The 21,062-nt window shown below is 45.3% G+C and overlaps 1 protein-coding gene across 7 annotated transcripts in view; it reads right to left on the reverse strand.

Moving 5' to 3' along the window:
* Window positions 1-21,062, reverse strand: part of FOXN3 (forkhead box N3) — a 382,952-nt gene that overhangs the window by 103,077 nt on the left and 258,813 nt on the right. For all 7 annotated transcript variants that reach the window (XM_081291238.1, XM_081291233.1, XM_081291234.1 and 4 more), the window contains one exon: window positions 3,856-3,920. In XM_081291238.1, coding sequence (XP_081147364.1) covers window positions 3,856-3,920 — 65 coding nt within the window. The remainder of the gene's footprint in view (window positions 1-3,855; window positions 3,921-21,062) is intronic.

The following is a 21,062-nucleotide window of genomic DNA, read 5'->3' on the forward strand; positions in this document are numbered from 1 at the left end:
TATGTTAAGTACCCCTGCCTGGTGTAATCCAAACCACACCTTACCCCATTATCCTCAACACTGAGAAGTGATTCAGCAGCCCCTCTTGCCAGGGATTCTGAACCAAAACACAAGACACGGCACCCAAGGAGGACCTGGAGTACTTCCAGTTAATTCTTGCAATTGGTTTTGTGCTGGAAAAAATAAATGTACTAGGCTTTCACTCGACAGCTCATAAACCAAACAACCACTAGACCACACGAGCTGGTTCCCCATTGCAACTATGATGTCAGTCTGGTTTCAACGTCATTTTAGGTTCTCACTTCCATTTCTTCCCCTTGGGGCACCACATCACAGACGGTCCCCAACCGATGGTCTTTCAACCATATGGTGTGCAAAAGCCAGATGCATTCAGTAGAACCGTCCTTTGAATTTTGATCATGTCCTGAACTAGCAATACCAGGTCCGGTTCTCTCCTCTGATGCTGGATGGTGACAATGAACTGCAGTTCCCAGTCATCCCCAGGATCATGAGGGGCACCACCAACTCTCTACAGTATGCGTGTTAGATCCATTCTCGACCTATGACATCTTTGGCGCACCAAGAACTCATCTGGCTGGGCTCCATCGTAAGTCAAGGAGCCCGTGACAATATCAGCCGAGGTGTCTATGGAGCACTCAAGTTCTGCACCTCCTCCAAGTCCCCACCACGGTGATGCCACATGCCCTATGATTTTCCCTCCCTGGCAATGCTATTTCTGCTACTTCTACACAAGCACATCTCTGATTTTCAAGGTCTTGCTCAAGTGTCAATTCTCCCCAAGAAGTGGCAGTCCCTCTGATCCCATCCTCCTGGCAAAAACCAGGTTCCCTCTCCTACACAACGTGGCACATCTGCTTGTGTTCATAGCCTGCATCTGTACCCTCTCAACCTCTGGGATGACTGTACAGAGGAGATTCATCCCACCATTCTTTGGGGATGGATGTTCTGGTCCTGTTGGGCCTCAATGCTAATCTCTGTGCCTGGACCCTACTAACGAAGTTCTTTCCTAATATCTTAACAAAACAAAACAACCCCCCCCCAAAAAAAAAACTCACCCCACTACTTCTTTGTGGGTAAAGGGAGATTTGTGAGCATGACAATAAGAAAGTGGGCATAGACAGCTGGGTATGGGGGCACAGGTCTATAATCCCTGAGGCTCAGGAGGCTTATAGACAGAAGGATTGCAAATTTGAGACCAGTCGCAGCAAACTTAGTGAGACTCTGTTTCAAAATAAAAAAATTTTTAATAAGGACTGGAGATGTGGCTCAGTGGTTAAGTGCTCCTGAGCTCTAGCCCTAGGACTAATAAATAAATAAACATAAATAAGAAAAATTAAAGTGGGCATAAATCAGATATCCTTTCTTCTACATGATTCTAATCTAAACCTTCCATTGTTGTTTCTGGGCCTCTTCTTTATACACCCATACATTTATTTGTAAAAGTTCTGCTGCTGGGCATTACTTCTGGCTGCCCTGCACCACTCATGAAAGGCACATGAAAATATTAATTAGGATAAGAAACATTCAAAATAAAATATACAATAAAAGTATCTCAGGAATGTGAGACAGAGCCAGAAACAGAGGCCCACATCTGTAATCCCAGCTACTCAGGAGGCTGGGGTAGGAGGATTGTAAATTTGAGGCCAGCCTGGGCAACTCAGCAAGACTCTGCCTGAAAATAAAATTTAAAAAGGATCAGAGGTATACCTCAGTGGTGGAGCTCCAGGGTCCAACCCCAGTAGCACTCCCCTACTGGCCCCACTCTAAAAAAACACTTTAAACAGAATGAAATAAACAGAAAAAACTCATGTTAACAAGTCTCCACCTACATGACCAAACTCTCACCAAGATTCCCTTGGTTTTCAAATGTACAAAAAGCCATATAAAGGTTGTACCTGATTGGATGTAGATCCAACAAGCCTTTGCCATATGTACTAGCTTAATTCCCAGCATATAGAGCAATCAAGGAATTTTTTAAATCATGACATCTACATCCACAAGACAGAAACTCCCACAGCAATCACTCAGCATCAGAGACTTTATTGGTGCTTCTCTCGTGTTTTTGCCCCACAGAAACAAAGAACAATTGACATGCACACAGCAAATCTTAACTATGTGGATTTGAAATCCTGTAAGAAAAGGCTCTAAGAAAATAAAAGCACTTTTAAAAAAAAATCCAACCATTAATGATATTCATATATTACCTATGGTTCTAGAGGAAAAAGGAAGATGCATAACTTTGAAATCCACTTGAGAAAAACCCAAAGAACGTCTATCATCAGGGGCTAGGGATATGGCTCAGTTGGTAGAGTGTTTGCCTAGCAGCAAGTCCCTAGGTTCAATCCCCAGCATTAAAAAAAAAAAAAAAAAAAAAAAAAAAATCAGCTTCTAATTATACAATCTGAAGGAAGAACAGAATAGTTTTTTTAAAAAACTACTCATTTTTGAGAGTGGAGGCAATTCCTTTTATTTTCTTAGATATTTAGGATATCTATGACAACTACTAAAATTAGAGTTAACCAAACTCTAATTGCCTAAATTGCACCTGAACGAAGCCAAGTGCAAAGAAATCCTTAAATTCTTGATTTTACAGACCTTGAGAAAGACAGAATGCGATGGCACAGTCCATGAACAACCAAATGTGATGCTATCTCTCACAATTGTTTGAGGTACTCCAGAAATCTGAAGATAAATGCCTCTTCTCTTAACCACATTGATATCCTACCCCTTCACACACGTGGTTGGCCTCAGCGTGTACTTCTAAAGGACTAACCAGCTCTAGACCAATCAAAAGGCAGTAACACCCTCACCGTGAGCCAGCATGGTTCTGAAGTGCTTGGTACAATCCAGTGCATCTGCTTTGGGCAGTCAACAGAGGCTAAGGGGGACAGAAAACTAGAAGACGCTTGGAGGCTGGATCTTCTACAGAGCAGATATCCAAAACAAAGTAATATCTCAAAGTATTTGTAATCCATCTTTTTTGCTATTTTTAACCATTTATTCATCTTTAATCTTACCCATTTCAAAAGTAAATGTTGTGGCTCAGTGGTAGAGAGCTCGCCTGGCACGTCTGAGGCACTGGATTCGATCCTCAGCACCATATATAAATACATCATTAAAATAAAGGTATTGTGTTCATCTACAACTAAAAAAAATTTTTTTAAAAAAGTAAATATAGTCGGACACCATGGCACATGTATGCACTACCAACTACTTAGGAGGCTGAGGCAGGAAGATCACTTAAGGTCAGGAATTGGAGGCCAGCCTAGGCAGCAGAGATGAAAGGCACTTTGAAATCCTTAAGAACACTGGGCAAGAGCTAGTCCAGGGCAGCAGAGAATGGGCAAATATCGGCAAGTGTGTCCCTAGCAAATGACGCTGTGGGGACAGGTTTGGGCAGGGCTCTACTCTGAGCCTCAGCACAAACAACAGCCTTCCAGGCCCACATGGACATCAGGGGACAGCAAGGAATGAGTGCACCTCCACGAGGCCAAGGGTCAGAACACGGGAACCATTCCTTGTCAGCCCAGGGGCTCACTCTCCTCAGCCCCGTGTGCATACCATTTTCACATCCCAATTGTCACGTCATCCTCATTCCACCAAAGCAACCCAGACACTCTGGAACATGAGCAATGACAATGGGCCAGAGCAGCAGTCTCTGAAGCCTGGTTTTGACTCATGACTCCTACTTGAGTAGGAAGAAATAAAGAGAAGTGGGCACAAGACCCAACCACTCAGTCACGCTTCTCCAGAGGGCAGCCCCTCTCTGGTTGGCACTGAGCACAAAGGGGTCAGGAGGGGATTGCGGGGCAGCGAGGTCTCCTAGACACCTACCTTGCAGAAGGGCTCCGTTTCTCTTGAAGAAGGTACTGCCCGGCCAGATGGGTGGACCTGATGGGCTGAAAGAGAAGACAAACACAGGTAAGACCCCTGCACGCCCGCCTAGGCACCCTCACGGGGCCTTGGACCATGGCCCCAGGGATGCTGTATTGACATCCTCTGAAAATGTACCTTTAAAAATCATTAGGTGTGTTTAATTGTCGTGTGAGTATTCTGCTTACCATCTTGGCCCCGTCACACCTGGCACTGAAATCGCCTGCAGGTGAACAAACAGCACACACACAGCGCTAGGCAGCCCAACTCAGAACTTCAAAATGTTTGCTAACTTGTTCCGAAAGCCATGAATTTATGTGGCAAAGAACACCTGCCCATGTGTTCTGAAACCAAGTGGGTTTTCTTCTGGCACTTCCTGGTACCACCTGCCTATAGTAAATGCAAAGTTGCCCTTCTTGGCATTTCTACCACCAAATCCTCTCTGTGCAGATGCAACCTTGATCAACACCCTCCTTCCTCTAAGGCTCTTGTTTGCCTCTTGTTTTCCATTTCTTGGCTTAAAAGGTTGCACTCCATCCCCTATAAAACACTTTGCAGACATGTTACCACCCACAGTCTGGTCACCAGAGAGGCAAGAAAATAAGAAAGATCAATATTTCACAAAGACACTTACTGCATTTATAAACGAACATTTTCACTGTTTTAGAGCATCCAGTGGAAAACTTTACAACCAAGCCAGTCTTAGCAAAATATCCTTAGAGTGGAAAGTAGGTTATTCTAAAAAGGATTGGTTTAGATTAATGTTAGAAAGCACTTAGTTCAAAATGTTACTGCATCTGAGAGGCAATATAAATTACTTTCACTGAAATAGTACATGGCAAATGATATTGGTTAATGTATTATCAATCACATTCAGCGTTTAAAAAAACTAAAAAACTGGCCTGAGGAATACATTTGTAAGTCTGGCGGACACTCGAACACACACACACACACACACACACATACACACACACACACACACACAAATCTGAAGGGCTATACAATGAATGCTTCGCTAGTCAACTGGGGTCTCTGGCTATACAGGATGGCTGTGCCCTTAACAAGGAAGAGAAATGCAATGATATTCTGCCTATCAGAATTTCATTACATGAGATACAGAGAGTCTTGTCATATAGGAACACAATAGATAATTGCAGAAAAGTAGGAAGTTACAGACTAAAAATATTATTAAACATCAAGACTGTGGTAAATGTGCTAGAAAGCACAAACAGGAATATCTTGTTTATTGAGCTTTAAAGATATTGCAAGGATTTGTGGTTTTGTTGTTGTTGTTGTTGTTGTTGTTTTACAATTAAAGATTTCTAGCAAACCTGGGTCAAGCCAGTGTATCAGAACCATTTTTCCAACAGCTCAGATGATCATTTGCATTTCTTAGCGATAAGGTATTTTTTAAATTAAAGTTTATACATTGTTCTCTTAGATATAATGCTATTGCACACTTAATATACTGCAGCATGGTGTAAATATAACTTTTATATGTACCAGGAAACCAAAAAATTCATGGGACTTACTTCAGTGCCACATTTGCTTGATTGCAGCGGTCTAGCATTGAACCTGCAATCTTTTCGGAGTACCTGGACTGTGAACCTTAATGCGAATGAACCTTTTTGTTTTATTTTCCTTTATTTCTACTGTACTCAAAGTAAATGAGAACAATGCGTCTTGGCCAGGGTTTTTCCTACACACCCAATTCTCAGCCTGGCAGGTGTAGCCTCCAAGTGACCAGGAATGTCACAGGAAACCTGCAGCCCTGGTTGGGGGTTCCACGGTTCAGAATGATGGCAGCAAGCTAAATTCTCTTCTGTCTCATTCCTGTCTTATTCCATTTGGGAGCCTTTAAGGCTCAAAGTCACATGAAGAATAACGTGCGTCAAAATGCTTAAGATGATCTTTTAACAACCCTAGCAAGCTCCCGGGGCTTTACCATCTTATTTTTACAACAAAGCAGAAAACAGCAAGCTGGCTGTGGCCAATACTGAACTGCCTGATTTATAAAGATATTTAAAAACGGAGGACTTCATTATAGAAGAGTTGGTGTTTCTAGAGAATTCAATAATTGAGTATTACTGCAGGAGCCTGGATATCCAGCTTACCGCCATCCAAATCTCCTCTTTATCCTGACCTTGATTTGGCTGAAAACCCGAGCAGACACCAGGGATGGAGCAAGTGTGGGGAACTGAGGTTGGATAAATCCAGTGGTTTAGATAAGGAAAATACTCTGTGTGATAGAAATCTACCTACAGATTTTCTACAACGGCCTTTTAACATACTTAAGTCACTGATCACAATTCTATAGCCATTCTGCTCTGTTGTCCCTCTAATTTGTACTCCAGGAGTGGAAAGATGTGGAGTCTCTGGCCCAAGCCCCCTGGTAAACGGTGAATTCCTGAGGGGCCTCCTTCCAGCCCAGGGTTAGCCAGTTCCTGCCTTACTGACTGCAAAGCTTTTGAGCTCTTCATATTCCATATTCTTCTTTTGTATGGTCCCTCAAAATGATATCTTCTAACTGTTAGAAGATTTGAGGATTTATGAAGTCCCTATTGAGAACTGTGCTCTGTATTACAAAAGACACTAGGAAGAAAAAATTAAAAATCTATTTGATGATCCCTAGGAACTTACTATCATACTCATCTACCTCCAACCTCCTCTGGTTCCATTTAAAGAGACAAGAAATGACCCTGGAAAGGCTGATGGCTCTGGTTGCCCAGCGGCAGGCAGGCACAGCAACAAACTTAAGATAGATATATATATTTTTTCCTTCTCTTTCTTGGCGTATTACCTTCCAAGCTCAGAGTTCATTAAAAATACATATGATTGGGCACAGAGGTGCACACCAGTAATTCCACACACTGGGGAGGCTGAGGCAGGAGAATTACAAGTTCAAGGCCAGCCTTGGTACCTCTGCAAGGCCCTCAACAACTCAGCAAGACCCAGTTAGTCTCAGAATGAAATATAAAAAGGGGACTGGGGATGTGGCTCAGTGGCTGGGTGACTCTGGGTTCAATCCCTGGTGTGGAAAAAAAGAAAGGACACACGAACACACACAAAATCACTTTAAAATGTATATTAACACAGATCTTCTAGGGAAGAAACTAGTGGTCAAAAGTGTTTGGGGAGGGTCTATACCGCCCTTTCCAGTGGCAAGCCAAGAGGAGGGGAGGTTAGCGCGCACTGAGAAGATGGGGAGCTCCTCGCCCCATGGTGTGCGAGCACGTGACACTTGTGAATGGTCCCTGCCAAGTGAAATAGCCACTAAGGTCCCCCCTAACCTGGGTGCGTCTTAGTCACCTTGCAAAGTCCTCACATTGCCTAACACTGAGATAAAAAAAATCATCATTTACTGAGCACAGTGAGCAACACTTCTCCATAAGCCCCTCTCCTTCTGTGAGGTGGCAGGGCAGAATCACCTTCCCCTTCTACAGATGAGCAGAAGTCCTGAGAGGTAAAGGGACTTAGGGCAACAGGGGACTGTTCAGTGACCAGCCCATGACCAGACCAGGGCTCCTGGAGCTGGCCCAAGGGACCGCAGAGACGCTTGTCAATGCCCCAATTTCATTTCTCATCTTTCTGCTTTTCTCTTCCAGCACCAAGCTCTCAGGCATGCCTCCCCATGGAAGAAGGCTGTGGATGGCATTTTGTGAGCAATCTCTCCAAGGCAAAGTCCCAGGCTAGAGAAAGCAATCGGAGGAACCACACGTGAAAGACTCATGGGCTCCTCTTAGCAGAAACAATGGAAGGTGGCCCCACAAATGTCTCATTTAAATAATGTGCCCGCAGAATCCCACGACCTTCAACGGCACACGCCAAACCAACCCTGGGACAAGGAAGCAGAGCGACAGGTTAGGAGGGCCCTGCCTGCCAGAAAGCCGGTCTGTGAACTGGCATTTTAGAACACTGATCCAGCTGATCATGGAGACTAGCGGCGGGCCAGCAAATCCCAAGAGAGGAGCGAAACCATCCTGAACAGCACTGGCATCTGCCAGAGACCCACAGACCTAAGTCATCCCCAGGCCTCGCACTCTCAGCTGCACAAGGAGCTCCCAAGGGGACACTGTGAGGCCACAGGCTGTAGGGCTGCCTGATCCATCAGGTGTCTGTCCTACACTCATGGGCTTTAACACTGTGAACGCAGCCCCCTGGCAGTTCTGGAAGACCCTACCTCTATCTGCCAGCCCGGACTGTCTGTGGGCCTAATGAGAAGCAAACTGAAAAAAGTCCTTTTTCCTAACAACACAGTTGCCAAACATAAACTGCTACACCTAAAGGACAGGAGGCTAGAACCAGGATGGGGTGGGGGAAGGGGGGGGGGGGGCTACCTGAAAGAAGGCAGAACAGAGGACACAGGCTGACGGACTTCCCGTGGATGAGAAGTCGGATTCACCGAGTAGAAAGGTGGCTGCAGACCAATAGGTGGCTGCCAGGGCTGGCCCAAGGGGAAGAAGGATAGGTGCAGAGTTGCAGGAGGCCCAGCAAAGCAAGTGCCCTTGGTGCCATTGAATAGCACGCTTAAAAATGGTTAAGATGGTAAATTTTATGTCATGTGTGTTTTATATAAATAAAAATGTAGGAAAGAGAGGGAAGGAGGGAAGAAGGAGAAGGACAAAAGAGAGGATGGACACAGGAACTATGGAAAACAGTGAACAGAGGCCTGAAGATACGGGGCAGGAAGGGTGATCCAATCCATGAATTTCCCATCTGAACCTCCCCTGGACGCCCCCAGAACAGTCCCCATACTTAAAAGTGGATACCCCAAACCAACTGGGGGAGAGGAAGAGGATGCCATAAAGACCAGCTCTTCCCAATTTAGTCCTCATGGAAGCTCTCGCTTTCCCACTGTCCTTCATGCAACGGAACACTGATTTCTACCATATCCCTAGCACTGGAAACTGAGAGTGGAGGCAACCCCCTGAGAAGCACAACATCCACCAGCACTCTGCTTACCCAGGAGTAAACGGTCCAGGCAGTCCTAAGACGGGGACAGACTGAAGCAGGGAATGAGAGACTGAAAGAGAGAACACCTTGGCATTCATTGCTTTAACCTCCGTGGATTAATCACAAGAAAATATTAGAACATCAGGGCAGCCCGGACAGACACATGCATGCAAGGTTTCAAGGGTCACAAAACATCACCCACGATTGGAGAAGCAGCACTAGGGGCTCTGGAGATCAGCTGGAATTCTCCTGAACACTCTCAACTCTTTTATAACCTCCCCAATAATAAACCATGAACATCTGGAACATCTGGGCATTCAAAAGGATCTCTGGTCCAATCAGAGGTACAGTGGAGACAGCACAAAGGGACTGGATTCAGGGAATCTGTGCAAAATGCAGGAGGTCTTTTAACTTCCCAAGCCTGTAAACGGGGGGCAAATGATAGTATCTAGCTGGTGTGAGAGAATGAGGTTTGGTGTTTAAAAAAAAAAAGGTGCTCTGTAAATGGCAAAAATCTCTGTGGTTGTCTCAATGACAAGAAAACTGCAGTTCAGAGAAGTTAAGTGACGCGCGCGCTCAAGGTACACAGGGACACTGTGGCAGTCTGCAGGGTGCAGCGCTTCCTCATTCGCACTCGACTCTCCCCCAAGTGGCCCTCTTCTGCATTCCTGAGACAGCCATGGCAGCAGAACTTCCCATCTTCCTCTTTCCTGTAAGATGCTGTGTGTGTGAGATGCTTTGAGATCTTCTAAGTGCTATTTCCTCAGTCCAAAACCACAACAAGCGGTCCCTCAAAAATCAAAGGGCTGGCAGGGAACAGTATCACAGTGTCCACCTCCTCTAGAGAGGCTGAAATAAAGATAAGTCCACCTGAGTCCTGTGCAAATCCCGACTGGTGAGCAACTAGGAGTTAGAGACCAGGTGAGACCTCCCAGGCCCAGCCTGCCATCCCAGGCTGATATCACCAAGTGACCACACAGCCCTCTCTGGATCCACAAAAACTGCAACCAACAGATTAGCAAGATTATTTGAGGGTAAAACACTGAACACAGGAAGAAATGGAATTGCTTTGTGACTTGGGCCGAATGTTAAAATCGGAGAGATGCCCATCCTGACTTTCTGCCAGCAGATATCCCTGTGTGCCCTCTACCACGCAGGCTGTGATGTGCCACCCCAGGGCTGACATGGCGGTGAGCATCTGACACAGGTCTTGAAGTTTGGGTTTCACTCCTCGCCACTGACCACTGGGGTTTCTCAGCATTATTGATATTTGGGGCTGGACAATTCCTTGTTTACTACCACTGCCCCTTTTCTCTGAAAACCTGGCTCTCTCTACTCTCCTCCCATTTCCCAGGATAAATACCTTCTTATCTCAACCATCACTGAACATCAACAGGTGTCCAGGTCTTCCTTTTGGCTTCATAATTCTGCCCCGAATTGATAAAGTCCAACAGCTAACAGTGTGGCCTCTGCTCCTTCAGGTCACAACCTCCTGGACTGGCTGTGATTCTCTTACTCTCAGACGTCACCATGGCTTCTCAACCTCCCAGCCATTCAGGGACACTACAGTTCTGAATCTGCCCCCTCCAAATTCCAGATATTGCCAATATGACAGTATAAAGAAGTTGAGGCCTTTTAGAAGCTACATTTGCCTTGTGAACAGGATCAGAGGCCCCTATAAAGGCTTGCCAGAGGGACTGTGTCCCCTATTTGCCCTTTGCCATGTAGGAATGTGACATTCGAGGCGCCATGTTGGAAGCAGACACCAGGCCCTCACCAGACCACACCCCTGCCAGCACCTTGATCTTGGACTTCCCGGCCTCCAGATGTACAAGGAATAAATTTCTATTTTTTGTAGATTACCCAGCTTCCGGTATTGTTATAGGAACACAAATGGGCCACAACAAGGGGAACTGACCTCCCCTCAGCAGTAAGCCCTCTCTGTGCCTCCCACAACCCCGACTCTCACATAAGAGGCTTTCTCCACTGACTAGATCGTCTCTGTTGCTTTTGACTTTACTGTCTTAAAATCCTTTCCTCTGCAGCCTGGAAACACCCTTCCAGCCTGGCATCCCATATGCTTTGCTAGCGTCTGCCCCACATGGCCCTGGGATCACTAAGGGCATCCCTAGCCTTCACTATCTCCTCTCTTTTCCTAAGCAAGTTCATGGACTCGTGGCAAATTTGAGTTTTCCAATTCCCCGTCTCTAGCTCATCTGGTCTCCTGACCCGGGGATGTACCTGGAGCTGGGTCCTGACTTGGCATTCACCTGCACACCCCCTTCATGTCTGTCCAAACCAGGCAGCAGCTTCCCACCTTTGCCTCCCCAGCTGGTCAGTCCCCTCTAGCACAAGCCACAGTGCCCTGGATTTAATGACATTGGTATTTGTTTCCTAGGACTGCCACAGGCTGGGTGACACAAGCAACATTAACTTAATAGTTTCACAGTTCTAGGGACCAGAAGCCCAAGATCAAGGTGTTGGCAGGGCGGGTTCCTTCTCAGGCTCTGAGGAAAAACCTGTTCCAGGCCTCTTCCCTGGCCCCTGGGGACTTGCCAAACATCTTTGGTTCCATGATCTTTGCCTTTGTGTTCACAGAACAGACCCTGCCCCCAGGGATGTCTGGGTCCAAACTTTCTTTTTATTATAAGGATTCCAGTCATATTAGAGGAGTCCACCCTTTAGTATAGCCTCATCCTATCTAATTACATCTGCAACAAGTTAATTTCCAAATAGGGCCATAGTTTGAGGTACTGGAGGTGAGGAAATCAACACATAAATTTGGGAAGGGGGCACATTTCAACCCAAAACCATCTGTCACTGTGCCCCACACAGGACACTGAACTCCCAGAAACACCAATACACTGCTGTCTCTTTTTTCCTGAATTCCCAGAACCTATTGCTGTGCTAGGAACCTGGCTGGCACCTATCAAATATTTATTGAAGGAATAAAAGTTTACACTTGAATTTAGCATCCCTGTGAGGGATGAAAAGGAAAAAAAGTGGATTCCCTTTTGGAGATCCCATCTACAATGCTCAAGGTCAAAAGTCTGGAGTTGCTAACACTGCCCAGGGGCCCCCTCTAGTTCCTCACCCATTCCAGCACCTTCCCAGGCTCCACCACTTTCTCTCCATTTGCATTCCTCCACCCAGGCCCCAGGTCAACTCAGGTGGAGCTGTTCCATTAACATTTCAATGGATCCCCCACCTCCAAGGTCTCCCTTACTGGGTCAGCCAGCCTAATACCCCTGCAGCTTTCACTGAGTCCAGCCTGCTCAAGGCTCTTCCCTGGGTAAGCAGACTTCTCCAAGAGGTGGAACCAAAGGTGGGGCTTGGGGACACTGTTTCTGTGTTTCTAGTGCCCAACTGAGGCGGTTCTCTTTCATGTCCCCCAAAGCCTAGTCTCATGCTCTCTGCCTCTGCGTGTGTGCATCAGGGCCTCAGCCTGCTAGGCAAGTGCTCTATCACTAAGCCACATCCCCAACTCCCTGTGTCTTCTTTGATTCTTCATATCCCATCCATCCTTTAAGACTCAACTCAAATCCCCGATCCCAGAGAAATTCTTCTGGCCCTGCAAACTCCCCTTCCTCTCCATTCTTCTGGCAATTATGGCTGAACAGCTCATTTGGGAATTAGTCATACCAGGTTGTGTTCAACTCTGATGGCCTTATACCTTTTATCCACTTTCCACAGGTAGGGGTGTGTGTGTGTGTGTGTGTGTGTGTGACTTTAAGAGCAGAAAGGCCACAAGAGCAGAGGCTTAGGGTGGCTCTCCTCCCAGAACTGGGTCAAGTTCACTGCACACAGAAAATGGTTGTCATAATTCTACTAAGTGATTTTGAAAAATAGTAGGAATGCTACACACGTCGCTCAAACAGAATTATTTCAAATGCTAAGGATTAAAAAAAAAATCTTGTAGACATAATTAAATCTCTTACAAAGGAACAGGCCTACATGGTAGCACACCTTGGCTCACAATCATCATCTCAAATAGAAACTCAAAAATCTTTAAAAGTGGAAACAAAATTATAAATCTCATCATTGATGGCAAGTAATAGGTTAGGTAATTTGGACTACTCTTCTGTGATTTCTTGATTACTAAGGAATATATAAATAACTAGATAAGTACATGTATATTTTTGATAATATGGAATGTGTGTCAGGGTATACCAAAGAAACTCTGCTTAAAACCATGGCTACAGTTTTAGATGCATGCAGCTCAGGATACATCTTATGAACAGATGCAAAGGTGTTTATCATTATCTTTGTGCTACACAGTTTCTAATTTTACATATGAAAACCAAGGCATCATTCAGCATAAAGTACATTATTTGCATGATGTATTTGCATTTGTAAAACATCCACATTTACTTTTACTGCTTAATGGGCCCCGGTTTAAATGGGCCACTCTATATAAATGGAGTACACTGGTTCCCAACTCAATGGTGCTGATAAGAAAACTGCTCCTTTTAGATGCAAATGAACCTACTAATCACAATTAAAATGGTGGAGTTGAGGAAAGCAGAGCAGCTGTTCCTAGAGCTACAAGTCTAGGGACAGTTTGGTTCTAGCTTCATCTCTGGAGCAGCCTGGGATTTCCCCAGATATCTGCCCAGTGGCCAGGGATCCGCTCAACTTCTCCAAAGGACTTGATAGAGGAGAAACAGCTCCCCTCTGGGAGCCAACTGCACAGGTGTAGGCGAGCTACCCTTGTGTTCACCTGGTAGGAGGCTCAGCATTTGTGAAAGAAAGAGCAAAAAGCAAGATCCACACGTGAAAATTTAAATAAGGCTTAAAACTTTAACATAAAAATTAGTGCCACCAGATCCTTCAGGAATCCTCCTGAAGATACACCCAAAATGAACCAACTGGAAGCAGGGACGTGAGATATTTGCACACATGTTCACAGCGGCTTATTCAGGAGAGGCAAGAGGTGGAGGCAGACGCAGTGCTCACTGATGGACGAATGAATGTATAAAATGCAGTAATACATATAAGGGGACATTCCTGAGCCTTAAAAAGGAGATTGTGACACCTGCTGCTGCGTGGATAAGCCCTGAGGTCATTTGGGGACAGACAGATGTGGACAGCAGAGCATAAAGTTAAGGGAATAATTCTATGAACTGGCCCACCTTACTGATCCCCATGTGCTTTATTATTATTAGTCATTATTACTAGTCATAAAAAGCAATTTACCTGCAGCCCTGCCCAGCTTAAGTCCACAGGATAAGACCCATTCCTCAGCAAACTACCTGTAACCTACAAAAGGAATGCAACTCCCTGCCACCCCATGAGGCTGGTAAGAAGAACATAGGTCACCATGCAGGGGGGTACTTTTGTGACCCTTACACAGACCAGATCCCAGAACTCAGCAAGATAAGGGTAACTGCCCCCTAACCATAAAATCGGTAATGGGTTCCAATTAGAACTGGTGAGTATGGGCCAAAGCGACCTAGGGTTGTCATGGCAGTGGGGACTTAAGTCTGATGGTATTCTGCTGTCCATCAAAAGTCAAGAGGTGAACCTGGATGAGCCTCTGGAAAACTCCCTGGGTCCCCCAATAAAACAGGAAGGCAGGAGAGACACGCCTTCTCTGTCCTCTCTGAGGACCTACTCTCTCCCTTGAGAGTGTCCCCTTTCCCCTTTCCTGTCCCCAACTCACATCTGTTACCGAGTGACACGGCTGAAATCATCCTGATGTGATCACAAGAATGAGGGTTTAAAGGGGGTCCTCTGCAGTGACTCGGTTTCCAAGAAGGCTCCAGCCTATAACACAATGAGCCAGTCACAAAAATACAGAGATTCTCTGACCCCCTTATCTGAGGTGCCGGAGTAGTCAAACTTGGGTGGCGGGGCCCAGGGGTGGCTGCTTAATGGGTACAGTTTCAGTGGTGAAAGATGAAAATGTTCTGGAAGTGGAAGATAGTGGTGGCAGCATGAATACATTTAATATAACTGCACACTTAAAAATGGTTAAGATGATGCATTTTATTTCATGTGCATTCAACCACAATTTAATAAATCATTAAGTGGTAGGTAAATGCTACCGTTTGGGTCTGGAGTGTCCACGCGGAAAGGTGGTGAAGATGGTGTGGGGACAGCACCGCACCCTTCTTCTCTGGCCACGTTAAGCCCAAGGGGAAATGGTGTATGGCTGATGCTAGATCAGAGAGACCCAGAGACTGAGGATGCCCGGGCCTTCTCTCCTTCCCTTGACAATGACGCAAAGGGTCTTGACAGACAGGTGGAACCCACCAGGGATTTGAGACAGTCAGTGAGGTTGGAGAACGTGGATACAAGGAACAACAGTAAAAATTTTATCTAAAATCCATCCCTCTAAGAGGAAAGCACTTGTTGAGGAAAAATACCATTTGCCTTGAACTCAATGGCAGGTTTTATAAATCCTTGGGTCCTCTCTGTCACTAAGATATGAGAAGGGCTGGACACACCATCTTGTTTTTATTTTTAATGACACATAATAATTGTAGACATGATATTCTGATACATGTACAGGATGGGTAATGATCACATCAAGGTAACTGGCACATCTATCATGCCACACATTTATCACTTATTTGTGTTGGGAAAATTCAAAATCCCCAGGCTATTTTGAAAAATACAATTAATTGTTGTCAATTGCACTCTACTGTGCCACAGAAAGTTACGAGCCATTCCTCCGTCCAATGGTACCCTTTCCCCCCCTCTTCTTTAAATTCCCATGGCATACAAGGATGGCCATATAATTAAAGCCTTAGCTACACTTGGGAAAAATCTTAGCTTCTTGAAACCACAGGAGGAACTAGACAGATTGCTTCCTGGTGCTAGGTCAATAGGATCATCTCCAGCTGCCCACCTTGCACTTCACTGCAGGAAGGGGGGTAGGGGGCACCTTCCTCATCAGGGCCACTTGGCCTGAGAGCGCCTAAAGGGTGCCACTCGTCCTCCAAACCCACTTGCAGAGCCCAGCATGTGCTTAGGTCAGGAAAGGTGTTAGAGTAAGCTACTCTGTACCCTCCACCTGCACTTCTATGTCCACCTCCGCCCTCTCTAAGGGCCAGGTTCAAAGGAACCACATGCCACCCAGCGTCAAGGCTGCTGTCCCAGCCTTAGCTTTTCTGGAAAAGCAACTCTGTGTTTAATGCATCCTTTGTTTGCATTAAACTGCTACCACTTCATTTATGCAGATGCATGAATCTTCATAGACAATAATTTCAATCTTTGCATAATCCCATCAATCATGTGCTCACAACCACCCCTGGCACCCTGCAGCCTGTGGCATGTGCAAGTTCCTGAGCTCAAAACGACTGGCTTAACTTGTTCCAGCTATATGACTTGCCACCCTTCCAGTTTTCCTGCTCTGCTGGCAGTGAGTTGTTCATGGTCATGGAATGCCATTCACTTTTATCTTTGCTCACTCACTGTCTCTCCTTGGAATTTCACGCCCTCCCCTCACCTCTTTGCAAACTCTTGTGTACTCTTAAAAAAATACTGTTTCCTTATTTCTTTTCCCCTCCCTCCTCCATGTCCAGAGCAGAGCCTGTCTACATGTGCATCACATGATTGTACTTTATTCATTTTAGAAGCTAGATTAAATGCCGGGCATGGTGGCGCATGCCTGTAATCCTGTCTGCTCAGGAGGCTGAGGCAGGAGGATCACAAGTTCAAGGCCAGCCTCAGCAATTTAGTAAGGACCTAAGCAATGTAACAAGACCCTGTCTCTAAAGAGAATAGGGCTGGGGATGTGGTTCAGTGGGTAAGCACTCTTGGGTTCAATCCCCAGTACCACAAAAGAAGAAAAAGATGAAGCAGCAGCAGCTAGATTGTGACCCTTCCAAGGACAACTGTCCTATTAGCCTAAAGTCCTCGGTGGCCAGCATGGAGTGGGTATTCAACAGATGTTTGCTGAAAAAAAAAAATTAGCCCTGTGCAGCATACACAAATGGTATCAGATGCCTCATTCTGAAGCTAAAAACACTTCATTCAGAACGGTGAAGTCACTTGCAAGGGTCGCAGAGCCAGTAAGTGACCCATGATACTTATAAAGCCCAGCTCCTATTTCTTACTGTCACTTGACTTTTGCCATCTACGGAAAATACAAGGAAAACTGAGGAGATGATACAAGCAACACTTGTAAAGTCTGGTGGATGTTTCTGAGAGTCCACACACTGCCTTCCTTTCAGAATGGACACGGAGAAGGACAGTCCCACAATTCGCTCCTATCAGTGCATCTAGTTTAACTTGAAGCCTGAGCAGCCAAGCGCTAAATTAACATTAGTCTCTGCAAAGGTGCTGGGGCTCTGAACAGGGGACACGATGCTTGCATAACTTTGAAGAACAGATTTACACACCCCTTTGTCTCCCATATCAATGGACTCAAGAGCTGCAGCCGTGCACGAACGATCTTTTCTTTCCACTGTCTAAGAGTTGAATGCAGCCGTTTTCAGTTTCTTGCTGGTGATCACTCCACTAAAAATAGCTTTGATGCTGTCACATGCAAACTTGAGCAGAACCTGAAAGCAGATCCTTTTTTAGTTCTGAGCTGGTTCAACTTTAAGAGAGGCAGCTGTTAACATGCTCCAGCGTGCTTACACGACGCTCAAGTAGTTCTGTGGCTCGTAGTATTAAAAAAAAAAAAAAAAAACACACCCCTGAAAAGGGACAGCTCAGGGTTTGCTGCCTCTGACACATCTGTGTTGACACATCTGTCTGCTGAGCTGGGAAAGGAGGCTTGGCAGAGGCAATCCAAAATGTCCAGCTTTAAGGGGAAAAGGACCATGGCTGCAGCTGCAGCGGAGAAAGATGCTTCCTGAGATTCGGAATCAGCAGTTGGACCACTCTGGACACTTTCTGAAAACTGGGCCCCAAAAGACACAGAGTATATGGGCTTAGGAACCAGAGGAAACACAGGCTATGTTGTATGAAGTTTCACGCTAGAACATTTGGGCTGAGCCTGGCCAAGCGGGGGAGGGAGGGGGACAAGCCTTAGGAAAACAGGCTTTCAACCAGTTCCTCCTTTCAGACCTCTGCAAGAGGTGGTTTCAGCATCCGTGTTGCATGGACCTTCTGCATGGAGCCAGGGGTCAATAGAGTGACACCAAAGTGCCTGATGTTCTCCATGACCCCTGACAGACAGTGTCCTTTAGAAACAGGTCACCCAGAGAGAGAATGCTGAGTGATCCAGGGACAAGCCTGGGACACTGCAGTTTCTTAAAAGAAAAGAAAGGAAAAAACAACCCACCAGCCAAATAAATGGTGGTTTTTTTTTCTTAATTCTATGTGTTCAAAGGATGAGTCACATCATATTTGTTTATGAAATAAGAATTTGTTCTATGAAGTTTTGTCCTAGAAAATTTGAGCTGAGCCTGGCTGAGCTGAGGAGGGAGGAGGGACAAAGCCTTGCCAGCAGCAGGACTTCCCACAGGCTGGATGTCACTGCATTTACTCATTCAGAGACGCTAGGACATGGGAACCAAGGTCACCCGTGGCTCCCACTTGAGATGTTTAAGCTGGAGGTTCACTACACGTCACAACCCATAATTTAACAAAAACCTCGAATTCTTTGAGTAGATCTGGAGAAAGCACACCTTTATTACATCACTGTCCCTCCCCGTGAGCTTTGGTGCTGTCAGCTAAGGACATGTAACTTAAGTACAGGAGCGAGCAGGTCCCCTATGTACATTATAAATTTCAGCAGCCCATGGAGGTTACATTAGTGTAGGCATTTATCACTTAGGTTATAGATATTTGAACAACAGAACAGACTTCATATAGTGCTGTATCTTTAACACTCATTTTTTTGTTAACAAGACAAAAGAATTTACAGTCACTGCCAACAGCTTGCTGGCAGCTAACACTAGGATGAGCCGTTGCCTGGCAACAGTCAAGCATGAGCCGTTGCCTGGCAACAGTCAAGCCTGCTTCCTCCCAAATCAGGAAGAGCCACTGCTAAATCTAGACTAATTACAAAATGGGACAAATATTTTAAAGCTTTATGTTGACTAAGAATTGGAGAGGGGTGGAGAATCCCGACAAGAACGGTTCCTATTGAACGGCTCTAACTCAATACAACATGTACTTGTCTTTAGCTCGTGGCCACAGTTTATGTAGAACAATTTAGGAAACCTGGATGTTTCCGCAACTTTTCTAATTTCCCTAAATATTATACTAAACCCAGCCATGTGTTTGCATTCTGTGGAAGCATGTCTTTTGCAGACTACCTAAGAATAAGAATGAGAAGCAGCACCTGAGAAGTCCTCCTGTAAAATATATACAGTCATTCCTAGGTCTCAGCTGGGGGGTTGGTTCTAGGACTCCTCAAGGACACCAAAATCCATGGTTGCTGAAGTCCCTTAGATAAAAGGGCGTAAGCAGCATCTGCACATCATGAACACGTGTCCCCCCAATTGCTTTAAATTATCTCTAGATTACTACTAATACCCAATACGAGGCAAATGCTGTGTAAATAGCTGCTGCACTGTATTGTTTAAGGACTAATGACAAGAAAAAGAAGTCTGCACATGTTCAGTACAGATGCAATTTTTTTTTTCCCAAAATATTTTCAGATGTGGGATTGTTTGAACCCGAGGCTGGAGAGCCCCAGGTAGGAAGGGCCGACTATGTGTTTGCCAGGAACATCTGAGGACTCCACCAGCACTTGTTACAACACTGGCAGCCCTGGGTGGACACACAGTTTTGCTTTCAAGGTGCTCTTTGTTTGTACTCTGGATTCTCCCCGACTTCAAGACTGCTCAGAATTCTCTGGGTGGAGGAGGAATCCAGAATTCTTTCAGAGTTCCTGAGGCCGGCCAGCCTGCCATCAGATGTATGTGGCTCCTGGCAAAGTCCTATACAACCAAAGCCCCAAAGTTTAAAGACCCTGCTTCATCTCCAGGAGCAGACTTGAAGGAAATGAGCTACACACACACACACACACACACACACACACACACACACACACGGGTCTGGCTCCCTTTACTATACAAAGTGTAGAGGACTCTGCCCCCAAAAGAAAACACCGAGCATAACAGACAGAAGGAACCAGAAAAGCAGTTGGCAAACCGTGAGCCAAATGGTACCTACCACCTGGGAGCTCAGAATGGCTTTCATGTTTCTCAATGATTGGCGTGGGGAGAATCAAACAAAGATACTTCATGACATACAAAAATTATAAGAAATTCAAAGTTTGGTACCTGTAAGTAAAATTTTATTGGGATATAACACACTCATTTGTTTATTTACACATCAATTGGGGCTGAATATTTACTATTTGACCCTTTACAAGAAAAAGTCTGAAGATGCCTAAAACAGAATAAAATCTTAGTTCTTAACAAGAAATTGATTTTGGATTAACTTTAACCAGGACCAAAACAAAGCAAATAAAGCCACTGACTCAAGTCTGGGTTGCTCTATGTATTTATTATTCAGTGACTGCACTACCAGAATTTCCAGAAACCAGTCCCCGTGGAATGCTAATTTCATTACTATTAACTCTAATAATCAAGACTTGAAATCCTCCTGATTTTGGCTAACGCAATCCTCCCTCCACCTCTGCACACACAATTCAAAGTGCTTTTCTTAGGTTGTGTCTCCTCTATGTTGTTATGAACGGAACAGTCTGAGGGGCTCAGCAGATTGTCCACGTGAATCTACACCATCTTTTAAACTGAGACAATTTTGATTATTCAAAACACGCATGCAGACTGTTTTCAGGGATGAGAGAAATATGGAATCAATTATATTTTATGTGTAAAGAAGCCCGCCCACTGGATCATGCCGGATGGCCCGTGAACTTTGCTAGAAAAGTGCTGACGCAGATGACTGTTGGGACAAGGGCTCACTAAACTCAACCAAGGGCTCACTAAAACCAACCAGGCCTGTTTGCTTTTCTACCCGGTCCTCTGGGTTCTCCATTTACCAAGACACAGTATCTTGTGGCTCACTGCAACCTGTGCTTCTGATTATTCTAGACATGACAACCAGAGTTTCTGCATGACCGTGGGGAAGGTGCCTATCCTTTCCCATCACGTTACCCAAACAATAAAGGGTCACTTTTCAATCCTTTTGGGGTCACGAAGAAGTAAATCCTGAAACAGTCTCCGATACGGGCCAGGTGTAAGTAACTTTTGGGCATTCAGCACCCACATAAGAATTAGAATTAAGAATTATAAAAATGAAAAACAAAGGAGGGGTGGGATTTCACAGAGACTGTGCTTTGA

This window comes from Spermophilus citellus (assembly GCF_964194105.1).
Source record: "Spermophilus citellus genome assembly, chromosome: 4".
Classification (NCBI taxonomy): Eukaryota; Metazoa; Chordata; class Mammalia; order Rodentia; family Sciuridae; genus Spermophilus; species Spermophilus citellus.